The following is a 15,237-nucleotide window of genomic DNA, read 5'->3' as shown; positions in this document are numbered from 1 at the left end:
TTTATGGATAGAATGCACCACAACAGAAGAGATGCCTGAAGGCAGCACTTTGTTCTCCTAATTCAAATACTTTTTTTCATCATCAACACACAGTGAGTGCAGCAGGACTTCATATTCTCTACAGCTTTCAGTCAGTTGTGAAATGATTAAGATGTGATCCATTATTGAATATTTCTTGTGCAAGCCCTGCTAACACTCTCATTGAGGATGTCCTTGATTCATATATCCATAACCCTCATAAATATTTCACATAGGTGGAAGAATAAGCATATGTTGGTAGCTGCTGATACTCTGGGGAGGCACTAATTTTTTATATTAATAAAGTCCAAACTTTTTTCCACCCTTTTGGTATCTTTCTCCCTTTAGATATCTTGAACATTGATCACCAATGCCTCAATTACTTCTCCTACGGCACAGATCCCATCCATAAACCTTTGGCCCAATCTGGTTTCTTTCCCCATCTTTATTCTGCTTAATACCATTTCTACACCTCCTATAAGCACATCCTGGACTATGATGTTAGAGTCCTTTGTCCCTGAAGGTGAAAGCACGTTCGTCATAAAATTCTCTGCAAAACGTCCATTTTTGGTCTACTTATTTTCCTTCCATTTTCGTCCTTAAACATTCCTAGGATAAGTTAGTTGGATCTCTTGCCAAACTTTCTTTAAATTGGACTTTTACTCCACTGCTGCTATCTAGTTTATAGTATAATACTAACCATAAGCATGCAACTTCTTTCTTCATTGTATTTTGAGTAAATGTGTACTTTAACACAGTGTGGCATGAATAATCATTTACGTGAGTCGGGCTATGATTCTTTTTCTTGACCTCCCCCACCATATCTTTTTTTCCCATTTTTATTCTTTCTTCTAGCTTTGTAGTAATTCTGATCTTTCATCTAATAAATCAGTGGTGTGACTACACCCAAACAGTTGATTCAGGAATGACTCCAACATCAGCAACAAGTCATTTCCTGTCTCTGAAAATATAATCAGGTTCATTCTTTGTAATGTTATGGTGTGTCTGCCACATCCAGGGCTTTCTGATCCATTTCTTTTTAGGAAAGAATTTCATTATATAAAAGAGTAAGGCTTCTGCGGAGTCAATAAGGCTCTGGCCTCTCTTATTCCACAGTCCTATTTTCAAACTTATGTTTACCATTTTCACCTCCCCTTTGGAAACCAGCTCCTGGCCTCATCGCTCAAATAAAACTGCTCTCTCTAAAGCCACTGATAATCTCTTAATTGACAAAACCTGTTGGGTCTTTTCTCACTTCTCATGCTCCTCAATCTATGTGCTGCGCTGGATGCTTCTGACCATTCTTTCTCCCAGATACTCTCTCCTCTATGGATTTCTGTGACACAACTTTCTTCTGGTTGTCCTGCTGTATGTCTAACCTTTTGCCGGTTCATCGTTCATATATATCCCCCTGTGGGTATTCCCCAAAATTTGGTCCAAGGCCTTCTTCTCTTCCCTCTCTAGGATCTCTCTAGGATCTCATCATCTCCCAAGGGATTTTTTAATCACTATCTCTATGCAGATGACTCCCAGATCTATAGGACTAGCATCAGTCTCTCCCCTGAACTTTAGTGCCTCGACATTAACTGCCTTATTGAACATTTCAAAATGGAAGTCCTGGAGACATTTGAAACTCAACTCACTACCGTTTTCTGCAAAATTCTCCCTCTTTCAAACTTCGCTAATTCTGCTGAAGGCATCACCATCCGTCCAGTCTCTGAGATTTATAACCTCAGCATTATCCTCAATTCTTCACTCTTCCTCATCCCAAGTAACCAATCAATTCCATGACATATCTCAGACCTGCTCCCTTCTTTTTATCACTCAGCAACCATCTTATTACCTCTGACCTCAATTCAAAAGAGCGTTCTATTTCTCTCCCTGCCTCAAGTCTCTCACCGCTCTATTTCATCCAACGAATTGCTGCCAAAATGATTTTCCTTAAGCACAGTCCTGGCCATGTCACTCCTTTCCTCAATCAATGCCAATATAGCTCCCTCTTCTAGGATCCAAGAGAATCTCTGCTCTGGGATCAAACAGAAATTCTGTTTAGCTTTGAAAGCCCTTCACAATCTGGTCTCCACCACCTTTTCTAGTTTGGTTAGATACCGACACTTATTTCACTCTTATGATCCAGCCAAAGTGGTGTTCTCTCTGTTCTTCAAATACATCACTCCATCTCCCATCTCCATCCCTTTGTCCTGCCACCCATCATACTTAGAATGGACTCTCTACTCACCTTCACTTCATGGATTCCACCTTCCTTGAAGTTGCAGCTCAAGCATCTCTTTCTACACAAAACCTTCCCTGATCCACCCCTCCTCCCAATGGCCAGTGCCTTCTTTCCCAAACCATTTTTTATTTATCTACTTGGTATTTATTGCCTTTTTTAATCGATATATACTTATATATGTGCTTGTTGTCTTGTTCACTAGGATGCAAGCTCCTCACAAGCTGGAATTGGCTCAGTCTTGGTATCTGTATCCTCAGTGTCCAACACAGTGCTTGGCACATAGTAAGCACTTACTTAATAAATGCTTGTAGATCTTCTTACCTCTACCTCTTGGACCACCACCCAGTTCTCTTCTTAAAGAGAGGTATTTAAAAGAGATTTCCCAGCACCTCAGTGGTTAGGACACCACATCTTGAAATGATTTTGTCATTATTTTGAATATTTTATATTTACTGATCATCTGAGCCCAAAGTACTAATGTCTCTCATTGCTTCATCCACCTTCTGAAGCAGGAAATTGTAGAAAAGTCAAAATTAGATCAGATCATCCATCCTTGGTGGTCTGAGATTTCTATCAGATGTTGAGTTAACTGAAGTCACTCCTTACTAGTCAACTAGCATCTTATTAAACACTGACTATGTGCCAGGCACTGTGCTAGTCATACTATCTTACCACTGTGCCAGTTTTTATTTATATTAGGAAAGTATCATCCATATCTATCCTCCATCTGGCTGGGTGGTTTGAACTATGATTCCATAAAAATTTCATTTCGTTTTCCCTATACAAAGATCAGGCTGGAAAAGATGACAAAGGAAGAAAATGATAAATGTTGGAGGACCTATGGGAAAACAGGCATACTGGTGCACTGGTGGTGGGGAAGGAAATTGGTCCAACCATTCTGGAAAGAAATTTGGAACCATGCCCAAAAAAGTTACTAAAATAAGCTTAGCCTTTGACCCAGCTATTCCAAAACTAGACCTATACCCCAAAGAAATCAAAAAAAGAAGGAAAAGACCAATTATGTACAAAAATATTTATAGCAGCTCTCTTCTTGACAATCCAAAATTGGAAACTAATGAGTGATCTCCTACTGGGGAATATCCAAACAAACTGGGGTATATGAAATGTGATAGAATATTATCGTTCCATAAGAAATAATGAAATGGTTTCAGAGAAAACTGGAAGCAACTCTTAAGAACTGATACAGACTTAAGTGAGCAGAACCAGGAGAACAATTTATACAATCACAGCAATGTTACAGGGAAAAATCAACTTTCAAGCATTTTAGAACTTTGATCCACACAATGATAAGCCACCACTCCAAAAGAATGAAGATGAAACATACCCCTCTCCTCCTGATAAGGATTTGATAAACTTAAGATGCAAAAAGAAATAGACATTTTCAGACAAGGGCAATCTGGGAATTTGTGTTGCCAGACTATACATCTATAGATCGAGAGCTTTATTTTTCAGGTTTGTTTTTCTCTTTATGATTTGCTCAAACTGGAAAGACATAATTTTTTTAAAAAGATCACAGAAGCATTTTAGGCACAAATGTCCCAGGGACAAAGTTATTAATTAAATCATTCTAAGCACCTTTCTAAGAAAGAAAATCCAAAGGGAAAGAGATCCACCCTACCTTCTAAAATCTGTCGCAAACCATTTTCACTCAGTTTACGGTATTCCCAAACAAAAAGATAAACGCAAGAATAAAATTCCACATAAGGTAAAACAGTCATAAAGTTCAGATAAATTTTAATTTATCAAAAAAGAACAAGAGTCACTTAACTCTCAGCACTTCAAATGAGATAATATTCATAAAGGGCTTAACGATGCCCGGCACACAGTAAGCACTTGTAAGTAATCATTCCCTAAAGAATCATTTTCTTAAAACCATTCAATCATTCTTTAAGCTCTCCTCCTATGGATTCTCCCTTTTCCCTGGTCAAAGAAACTCCAGAAATGCTTCTCCAAATTAATCAGAGGGTCTTCCTTCTCTTGGCCTGAGTGGACCCTCTTCAGCTGATCATTGTCCTCTCTTTTTAAAAGCTGGATAGGCCTTCTATAAAAATAATATAAAAATATTTCATGGCAGGGCATCGTTTCAGAATTTATAGCTAATGAAAGTTGGATGAGGTTTCTCATTCAAATTAGCCCAAGTACTTCAGACCAAAGGGGCAAACTAGGTGGGACAGTGGATAGAGTACCAAGACTGGAGTCAGGAAGACTCATCTTCCTGGGTTCAAATCTGGCCTCAGACACTTGCTAGCTGTGTGACCCTGGGCAAGTCACTTAACCCCATTGCCTCAGTTTCCTCGTCTGTAAAGTGAGCGGGAGAAGGAAATGGCAAACCACTCCCGTATCTCTGCCAAGAAAACTCCAATTGGGGTCACAAAGAGTCAGACATGACTGAGCAATAACAACTTCAGGCTAAAGGGCTTTCCTAAAATTATTTTGTGACATGTAGCCTAAAAAGGAATCCATTTAATGGGCACGAGTAATGATGAAAGGCTGGGAGGGATAGCCACTGTGTTGGGTAAGAGAATCAAGATTCAAAATGACCTGAGAATAGGCTGGAACAGAGGGGCAAACCTGACAAGGTAAAATTTAACTGGGATTATTTGTAAAACTCTGTACTTTGTGTGTGTGTGTGTGTGTGTGTGTGTGTGTGTGTGTGTGTGTGTACAAGAGTGTATATCAAATACAAACATACACTTAAAGGAATACTTGGTTTAAAAGCATTTCACATGAGGAAGATCTATGAGTTTTAGCAGACATTAAGCTCAACAGAAGCTGACAGTGAGAAGTGGCTTCCCCAAAAGTTAATGTAAAATTAGGCTGTGTGACTAGAAATAGAGATCCCAGAACAAGACAGGCAGCAGTGGTTCCATCCTCTGCCCTGGTCAAAGCACATCTGGGCTGGTGGGCTCCCTTCTGGAAGCTGCTTTGGAAGAAGAATCCAAAGAAACAGGAACCAACTGAGAAGCTAGAGAAGATGGGGAGGAGGGCCACTGGGAAAGGCAAGGACCCCATGTTACACGAGTCAGACTCGAAAGAATTGAGGGTGGTTGGCTTGAGAAAGCAAAGCCCAACAAGAGATGGAGTCCCCACCACAAAACATCTAAAGGCATGCAACGCTCCAAGGGCAGTGCCATTGGCGGGAATTTCTAGGGAGGTAGATTCCAGCTCAGTGTCAGAACATTTTAGTAATCAGAGGTGTTCAAAGATAGAACGGGCTGTCTTGGGCAGTACTGAGCTCGACATCACTGAAAGTGTTCGAGAAGAAACTGGCTCCCTGTTGGGGAGGCTGTAGGAGGGCAGGACGGGAGAAGGAAACTCCATGGGATGTTCTCCAAGGTGGCCTCTCCCACATCCTGCCTGAGTGACCCTGGGCCAGTCACTTCATCCCTTGGTGCCCCATCAACTCTCAAAGGCTCATGATGTGCAGCAAGGGCCAGACTGCACTGGTAGAGGGAGGGCCTCCAGGGAACTCCCTACATCAATTAAACCACAGTCCATTTAATATAACCCATTCTCTCATGTTACCATAGCGTTCTCCACATCACTACTGAAAAAAAAATACCTGTTGTTTGCTTGATTGAACGTTTAACAGGCACCGAAGTCTTTTAAGATCTGAGTAGTCCCTAGGATAAAGAATACAACATAAACTTAACAAAGCCGTGTCTGTGAATAGCCCAAAAGGTCACAATGACACCACCCCCTGGCAGGGTGACTTTGTACCTTCAGACTTCCACACGTGTTAGAATGCCTGACAGCAGCACAAGTTTCGGTCACTTTTGTGACCCAGAGTAACAGCTGCCAAGCGACTCTAACAGCATTTTTCATTAAGAAACCAAACTTCCTTATCAAGGAATAAACTGCATAAGGCAACAGCATACTGTACCTAGTGATGATTCCTGGTTGTTTCTTATCTGCTGATTTCTCTGTGGTCTTCACCTTTTTGTCTTGATCAGGCATTGTAAAACATCAGTGCCCCAGGATTAACATTTCATTCCTTTAAAAGAGAGAAGAAAGGAGAGGGGAGAAGGGGGAGGGGGAGAAAGAGGGAGAGGGAGAGAGAGAGAGAGAGAGAGAGAGAGAGAGTGAGAGAGTGAGAGAGAGAAGAGGGGAGAGAAGGGAGAGAGAGAGAGAGAGAGAGAGAGAGGGAGAGGGAGAGAGAGAGAAGAGGGGAGAGAAGAAAGAGACAGAGAAGAGGAGCGAGAAGAGAGAGAGACAGAAGAGAGAGAGAAGAGGAAAAAGAAGAGAGAGAGGGGGAGAGACAGAGAGGGAGAAAAGATGAGAGAGAGAGAGAAGAGGAGGGGGGGGGAGAGAGAGAGAGAGAGAGAGAGAGGAGGAGGAGGAGGAGAGAGAGAAGAGAGAGGGAGAGAGACACAGAGGGAGAAGAGGGAGAAGAAGAAGAAGAAGAAGAAGAAGAAGAAGAAGAAGAAGAGAAGAAGAAGAAGAAGAAGAGTGAGAGTGAGAGAAGAGGACAGGAGAGGAGAGGAGAGAGAAGCTATATTTATATGTGTACCAAATAACTCAAAATTGCAAGCAAAATAAATGTAATAAATTTAATACTCCAAAAGAATAAAAAAACCAATCGTTTCCAAAGCACTACATAAAGTATAATATTAATGTGACTACCAATTTATATTTACTTTGTATGTATTGTGTAACAGTCTCTTACCATATCTACAAATATTACAGGATGGTCTATGAAATTATGATACACAATGTTTATTAGAAACTGAATGTTGCAATTATACCACAACACCTGTTGCCATCTGCCCACAGTGTGAGCCTTCTCTTCACTGACCACCTCCAGGCTGTTGAGAAAGCGTCTAGACTACAGACAACTTAAGAAAAGTTGAGGCACCTATGAGATGTAAATGCTAAGAACTGGAACACCTGGGTGGGCCGCCTCTTGCTTTGCCTTCACAGGGAAGCAATGCAGAGAACTGAGGACTGTACAGAACTGCTCCTTCAACTCCAGAATCCTTAGAACTACCCTGGTCCTGGAAGAAGCTATTATGAGCCCCTTCTAACAGTATACGTCCTGGAAAAAGTGGGCTGGCTCGAGAGGCAGGGCAACAACTTGGGGCTTACCTCACTGAGTTCAGATCAGCAAGACTTGCACAAAGTCCTGACCGAATTTCTGAATTCTGTCCTGTTGTTATGACTTTCACACTCCCTGAGATTCAGCCCCGCTTCTTTGGTACTTGGATGGGCTGTGATCTTCTGGATGGGGTGATCGTTGCAATCGCCCAGATCACCCCTCCTCTGTGGCCATCCGGACTTCGTGCCTTGGGTCCCCATGGTTTTCTCTATAAATACGCCATGATAGGGGCAGAGCATGGAGAAAGGGCCTTGACAACGTCCAGGGCCTTCCTTTAGGACCACTGGCCATTGAGGGATGAAGAAGTGCTTTCTTAGCCCTCCTTAATCTCAGTCAGTCCCCTCTGGGACCATCTCCAGTTTATCCTGGCTTTATCTTGTTTGTACATAGTTCTCTGCACGCTGTCTCCTCATGAGACTGTGAGCTCCTTTAGAGCAGGCACTGTATTTTGCCTTCCTTTTATCCCCAGTGTTTGGCACAGTGTGTAACACACAGTAGATACTTTAATGCTTGTCAGCTGTCTGTCACCTGCCTCTACCAATCTTCTGGGATTGCAGCACGGTCGTCAACAAAACAGGAGCTTCTGGAGGACCTCACCATTTATGGGGTATCCTTCTCCATCTCAGAATCTACACCCGGAGTACCGATATAACATGGAGAAGAGCGTGGACAAACATGCATTCCCCTACTTTTTGCCTTGCTTGATATTAATAATCGGTGGGTTACTGGACAAAACTGACTCGGTAGCAATGTCCTTCAGAGAATCTGGTATCATTTGGGGAGATGCGTAGCAGACACCTTGTTAGAGCATTGTGAAGGCCAGGGTTCTTAACCATTTTTCTTCATATTCTCCCAAAGCTGAACCACCAGAGGAACAAAACACTGATGTTTAGGTCTACTAAAATTTACCTTCTCATAACCAGACCCTTAATGCTGCACAAAAATCATTTTATTCTTTCCTTACTGACACTCTCTCCAACTAGAACTGTTCCAAACCTCCTCTTTCCTCCAGCCCCACAGGCAATTCCTTCAATCTCCCTCTTCGAAGATGACTTTGCCTCCTACTTTACCAGGAAATAGAGGCCAGCCCCTTTGTGCCGTCAGTTCTATCATCTCTCATCTCCACTCGGAGCTGCCCTCCTCTCTCTCTTCAGACTTTCATCTTCAAACTCATTTGCTATTGCTTACAGACATGTTCAGATCTCCCTCATCCTTTAAAAACAATCCAACTGTTATCAATTATTATAGATTTAATTATTGTCTTTACATAAGTGACTCTTAAATAATTCAGCTCTCATCTATATCCTGAATTACCACCCCACATCCCTAGCTCTCTGCTGGACGCTTCCACCAAACATTCTCAAAGGCATTTACAAATCAACATAACCGAAGTAGGACTGGTAACCATCCCCCTAAATTCACTTGTCTTAGAAATGGCCCCGTTTCTGTTAAGGACCATCCTCGTCATCAGCTGGCTTCACAGAATCTCTCCCTAACCCTCCATCTCCGCTAAGGCCTGTGAATTCCACCTCCTGTCTGTCTTCTTTCCATTTGCTCAGACATCCCAACCTTGGTTAGGTCCTCATCAAGCATCTAGGATACAAAGCCAGGAGGACATAAGAGAGCTGAGATGCAGAAAGCTTACAACAAGCTAGAAAGACGGGGTCTGGGCTAATCCAATGACTACAACAGGGAGAGACGTAAAGTCTTACACGGGTTCAAAATAATCAATTTCTGAAGAACAACACAGACGAGGCATGGTGAGCCAAGAGCTCCTTTCACATAGATCTAGAGATATAAGTGCACTGTAAACTTAAGGAGTTAATAATACCATTGAGTAGCAGAAAAAAATGAAGTATAAGCCAGGATCCACAAAGGCCCAATAGAGGTGATAATCCCACTGTACTTCGCTCTGTTCAGATCACATGTGGAGTCTGGCATTCAGTCCCGGGCATCATCTTTTGGGAAGGACGTTGATGAGCTGTGGAGTGTCTGGGGTAAGGCCACCAGGATGGGGAAGGGCCTTGAGATCATCAGACATGGGGATCAGCTGAAAGAACTTGGGATTTTTAGCCCAGAAGAGGCCAGATAGCTAGAGGATTATAGAGCCTCAGAGTTCTATTCAACTCAGAGCCACTGTTGTGAGTCACTGTAGCGAGTCAGTTAAGGAAGAGTGAAAGGACTGCCTTGCCCTGGGAAGCGCCCAGCTGAGATGATATCACAGATCTGTAGTGGATCCAGTCAAGGGGTTTTCATGATTTTCTCCAGCTTCGTTCAGCAGGAAAGGCAGAGGAGAGTGGGAAGAGTCCAGGGCTGAGGCCTGGTTGGATGGGTCTTTAAGTCTTTTCTACTACTTTTTACCCAGATGTGTAACATCAAAGTATGTATATAGTAAAAAGGGGGAAAAATGAGCCAGAGAACAAGAACTCCTCTGTGTGGCACAGAAGATGGAGGTGGCCAGTGTCCTGAAGTATCTGCTGGGCCTCTCTGGCCTTCTGGCAGTCTGTAGTCACACACCTGATGGAACGTGGAAGAGACAATGCTGAGGGCCTCACTGATGCTAGTGGGGTGTGGGGTTGGTGTCCGTGACTTGGGCACAATCACAAAGTCATCTGGAATACGGATGAAGGTAGATGCCTGGGTCCTATCTCCGGCACAGATGCAAAGGTTTATAAGCAAAGACACAGACAGGTCATGGGGCAGTGTCTGGGTACAAGAACAGCCCACAGGCCTCCAGACTCTGATCATGCAAATTCAGCCTATGGACAGCGACAGATGGTTTCCGCATGGCTGACTCATCTCTATCTGCTGTTCTTGAGTTGTTTCAGTCCCTATCCAACTCTTTGTGACTCCATTTGGGGTTTTCTTGGCAAAGATACTGAAGTGGTTTGCCATTCCCTCCTCCAGCTCATTTTACAGATGAGGAAACTGAGGCAAACAGGCTTAAGTAACTTGCCCAGGGTCACACAGCAAGTAAGTGTCTGAGGCCAGATCTGAACTTAGGAAGATGAGTCTTCCTTACTCCAGGCCAGGCACTCTATCCACTGGGCCACCTAGCTGCTCTTCTCTCTATCTAAACCAGCTCAATTCCAGTTTCCTGGCAGTTTTTCATGGCTCTTTCTTGCTGGAAGCCCTGCCCTTAATTAGACTTCACTTCCCCAGAAGGCTGTCCTTGTATGAGTTGACCTCCAGTGAGACTCCGTCCTGCCCCTGATGCTCCCCACCCTGGTTGGCCTGTGAGTGTAACATAAGGAAGAGCCTCAGCTTTGGATCCCACGAATTCAACAGAGTTCATGTTACATACTGTCCCTAAAGTTTTCATTGTTCCTAGATCTACTGGCCACCCTAACTGGCTTCATGTTTCACCTTCTAGCACACTGAGTCATAGATGATTGGATCGTGTCCTACGCTAAATAAAAATACTGAGTTAAAGTAATCACTTGCCAACTAAATTGTGAAACCTGAAAATATTCAATTCCTCTCAATCAGAATGAAGTCAATTACACTATAAATTCTAAGCAGAATTAGGCCTAATTAAATATTAGGAGGAAAGCCACATATATTTCACACCTCCTGTTCAACTGACTTACCAAACAGCTCTACTGTAAGTCAACACAAGGAGACTGAACAGCTCTTAGGGTGATGATTCTCTTTAGCGAGCTCAGGTAACACTCATTTATCTGGCATCCTAAGAGAATTATGTTGTACATAAATTAATTTTCCAAATTCCTGACTCCTCGAAGTACCAAACTATAAAAAACTTAACCATTTTAATGCATATCTTTCTCAAATAGATAATATATTTAGCCTATCCTCTTAGAGTATCAAGAGGATAAGGTTAACTTTTTAATAATGCAGGATTGATCTCTATAATAACTTTTAATCCAAATTCCTGCTATACTAATAAACACCAATTATTATAATATGCTTAAATATTGTGATGCCCTTTAGGCCTATTGAATTAAATAGGCCCATTTGCCCCTACACTAAATGGCCCCAGAAGGAAATGCATTATTCTTTTTTCTTGCATTTTTGAGCCTACTTTTTTTCTCTCCTTTACTACTAGAATATTAGCAGTTACTGGACCTTTCCACTCCTAATTTACCATGGGCCAGGATGATTAGATAACCAGACTTAAAAGAGTTATTATGTCTACACTAGGAATACCTGAATTTGAGTGGTGGTCTGATTAGCTCTCCTAGACATAAAATGCATGAACTTCAGTTCACAGACTTTGTGATGCTCACACTGGTGAGTGAAAGACCTTTTTTGTGTACTTCTGTGGTCTAGGCCAGCGGTCTCCAAAGTAGGGTGTAGGTGAATGGTAATATGGATTGCAGATATCATTCCCCATTTTCCAAAACTCACCCATCTTCCAAATTTCCCTATTACTCTCAGTCTCAGACTCAGATTCTGAGTCACTTGGGTCTTTACAAACTCTCCCTTTCCCTCACTCCGTATCCATACGCCAAGCAGATGCCACACCTTGTCAGTTCTATCTCCACGTCTCTTGCCTCTCTCCCCTTCGATTTACACAGCCCCCACCACGGTTGTGACCCTCATCACCCCTCTCCTAGACTGACGTGATAGCCCCTTACTTGGTCACCCTACCCCAGGCCAAGCCATCCTCCACGAAACTGACAAAACGATCTTCCTAAAGCTTACATCTCACCGTGAACTCTTCTACTAAATAAACTCCAATTCCTCCCTATCAGCTCCAGAATCAAATATTATTTTCTCTTTATCTCAACCTTTTTTTAAGGCGGCTAGATAGCACAATAGATAGAATGCTGAACCTAGAGTCAAAAAGACCTGAGTTCAAATGCGGCCTCATTCACCCTGGGCAAGTCATTTAACTTCTGTCTGCCTCCTCTGTAAAATGGAGATGATAAATGATAGTCGCACCTAGCCCCCAAGTTTGTCATGAGAATATGACAAGATAACAAGAGTACTTTGTAAGCCTCAAAGAGCCATATAAATGCTAGCCATCACTATCATCGTTATTACAATGTCTGCTTTATAATGTATATCAGAGGTGTCAAATGTATGGCTTGCAGCCCACAGCACTCTCCAATGTGGCCTAAATCAGATCAAAATGTAATTGGGAAATAGTTAACAAAATAAGTAAAAATAAAATAAAACACGGATAGCATCATATTTTACATCCAAGTCAACGTGTGGCCAGCAAGGATCCTTACGTAAGGATTAGTGGCTTCCATTTCTACTTCAGTTTGACAGTACTAAGGAACATAATTATTAGGAAACAGTACAAGCAGGTCATTTATAAATAAGCTGACACACACATAGGGATACATCCTCAAAAAAGTTTGCCAATGAGGTGAGCAGTCAAGGAAGCTTGGAGATTATTGTCTAGGCAACATTATAAAAAACTGAGGTTGCTCAATAAGTGAATCCTGGATAAATAAGGCAGTATCGTACTAGTAAATTCTGATAACAAGCAACATAAAAGAAGTAAAGATAGCCACATAACAACAAAACGTCCCCAAAATGCATTTTTAAGAATGGAAGGAGTCATTCATAACAATAATAACGCTACACTTTATCATAATTTTCAGTGAAGTTCAATAGGCACTGATTAAGCCTCTACCACATCCAGAGCACTGCCTTTAGGGAGTCTATGATGGTCTAATGCAAGGAGCTCTGCACAGTGAGTCGGGACACATGGTTCACATTCCTGCCCTGCTGGGTAACCTTGGACAAGACACTCAACCTTGCTGGGCCTCAATTCCTTCAGCTGTAAAATTAAGACTTGTATTTAGATAATGTATAAGGTACCTTACAGTAGATAATTCCCAATTTAGTAGGGGAAAAAAGACATGTAAGGCAAATGCAAAATCAATCATTATCAGTGCTTAAGAGAGATACAAAGAAAGTACTATGGGAGGTCTGAGAAGAAAAGACTGTTTCCTTCTGGGGTGACCAGGAAAGCATCCATGGAGGTATCATGTGGGATGGCCAAGAAAGCCTTCATGGAGGTGTCACCTAGGGACAAGAAAGCATCCATGAAGGTATCATGTGGGATGACCAAGAAAGCCTTCATGGAGGTGCCATCTGGGGTGACCAAGAAAGCCTTTATGGAAGTGTCATCTGGGGTGACCAAGAAAGCATCCATGGAGGTGTCATGTGGGATGACCAAAGAAAGCCTTCAAGGAGGTGTCACCTGGGATGACCAAGAAAGCCTTCATGGAGGTGTCACCTAGGGACAAGAAAGAATCCATGGAAGTGTATCTGGGATGACCAAGAAAGCCAAGAAAGCCTTCATGGAGGTGCCATCTGGGGTGACCAAGAAATCCTTTATGGAAGTGTCATCTGGGGTGACCAAGAAAGCATCCATGGAGGTGTCATGTGGGATGACCAAAGAAAACCTTCAAGGAGGTGTCACCTGGGGTGACCAAGAAAGCCTTCATGGAGGTGTCACCTAGGGACAAGAAAACATCCATGGAAGTGTATCTGGGATGACCAAGAAAGCCTTCATGGGGGTATCACCTGGGATCACCAAGAAAGCTTTCATGGAGGTATCATCTGGGGTGACCAAGAAAGTCTTCATGGAGGTGTCACCTGAGGTGACCAAGAAAGCCTTCATGAAAAAGGTGACACTTGAGCTCACTCAGTCTTAATAAGCCAGAAAAATTTCCAACAGGAGAAGATAAAAGATCACAAGGTTGTAGATTTAGAAGTATCAGGCACCTCAGACATGTGCTCATGTAACTCCCTCATTCATGGACGAGAAAGCTGAAGCCCAATGAGTCAAAGAGATGTTCCAAAGGTCACCCAGGTGGTAAGTGGAAGAACTGGCCTTCAATGGCAAATCTAGGGCTCTTTCCACTGCCTTGGGAAAGGGCCTTAGGAAGGGGAGGAGTATATTTCTTATGTGAAGAATCAATTGAACAAAGGCCCAGAGGTTACTGAGTGTGGTAGGTGCCTGGGTTATGTCCCAGTTGGCTGCAGCGTAGCACACAACATAGTGAGAAAGCAGATTAAGAAAAGGCTGGAAGAATGACTCGGGGTCAGTTGTTGGATCCCTGAATGCCTGGCTAAGAATTTGAGAATTTACTTGTTATTAGGTAAAGACTCTTAGTGCATATTGAAGAAATATCCAAAACCATGAGTACGTAAGGATTTAGTTTCAAAAATATACCTAGAACATAAACTATCATATACGGAAAATCTAAAATTTTTCCTCAGTGGGGACTATTCAAATAGTCTTGGAATAGGAAAGTTAAAAATTAGTCTTCAATTTGCAAACAAAGACACAAGTCAAACTTGTATATAAATCTACAGGTGATAGGCATATATACATTTCTAAAAAACTCAGCAAAATATTTTGAACACCACCACTTTCTAAAGCCATTAGCCCTATGAAGATGACATTTTGTAATAATCTCACATATGCTAGGCGACAAATTTCAACACATTTTTACATATGCTAAAAGATAAATGACATCACAATGCCAGCCGATATACAATTACCAATCACAGTTCTGAGTCACTGTTGCCTTCTCAGAAATAAGAATCCAAACCATTTCAAATTCTTATTTTCCTATCGTCCACAGACATGTGGGTTACTTAACACTGAATAAGTCCTCCGAGACGCACACCTCATTTGCTGATGGTCTCTGGGTAATTGCAGCATAAACATGTATGACAGCCAGAGAAATCCACACAGCAGTAAAATTGCCTAATTACCAGTAATCAATACAAGTTGTATAATGTAAACATACTTGGGAGATAATGACACGAGGATATTTATATTTATGCCATTTAAATCCCTAACTGAAAGGTGCTTATTCCTTTCTGAAACATAGCCAGTCGCCTCTTTCCAGAAACTACTTGAGTAGTCTTGCCTTTT

General features: G+C 42.2%; 1 protein-coding gene across 5 annotated transcripts in view; it reads right to left on the bottom strand.

Annotated features, from left to right (window-relative positions):
* The window catches only part of NEK10 (NIMA related kinase 10), a 202,775-nt gene extending 196,546 nt beyond the window's left edge, over positions 1 to 6,229 (bottom strand). For all 5 annotated transcript variants that reach the window (XM_036760443.1, XM_036760441.1, XM_036760442.1 and 2 more), the window contains exons 1-2: positions 6,156 to 6,229; positions 5,835 to 5,895 (exon numbers count right to left, since the gene is read on the bottom strand). In XM_036760443.1, coding sequence (XP_036616338.1) covers positions 5,835 to 5,895; positions 6,156 to 6,229 — 135 coding nt within the window. The remainder of the gene's footprint in view (positions 1 to 5,834; positions 5,896 to 6,155) is intronic.
* Positions 6,230 to 15,237: the final 9,008 nt, after the last annotated feature.

The sequence above is a fragment of the Trichosurus vulpecula genome, chromosome 5 (genome assembly GCF_011100635.1).
Source record: "Trichosurus vulpecula isolate mTriVul1 chromosome 5, mTriVul1.pri, whole genome shotgun sequence".
Taxonomy (NCBI): Eukaryota; Metazoa; Chordata; class Mammalia; order Diprotodontia; family Phalangeridae; genus Trichosurus; species Trichosurus vulpecula.
The sequence above is the reverse complement of the archived record's forward strand: the minus strand, read 5'-3'. Positions and strand labels throughout refer to the sequence as shown.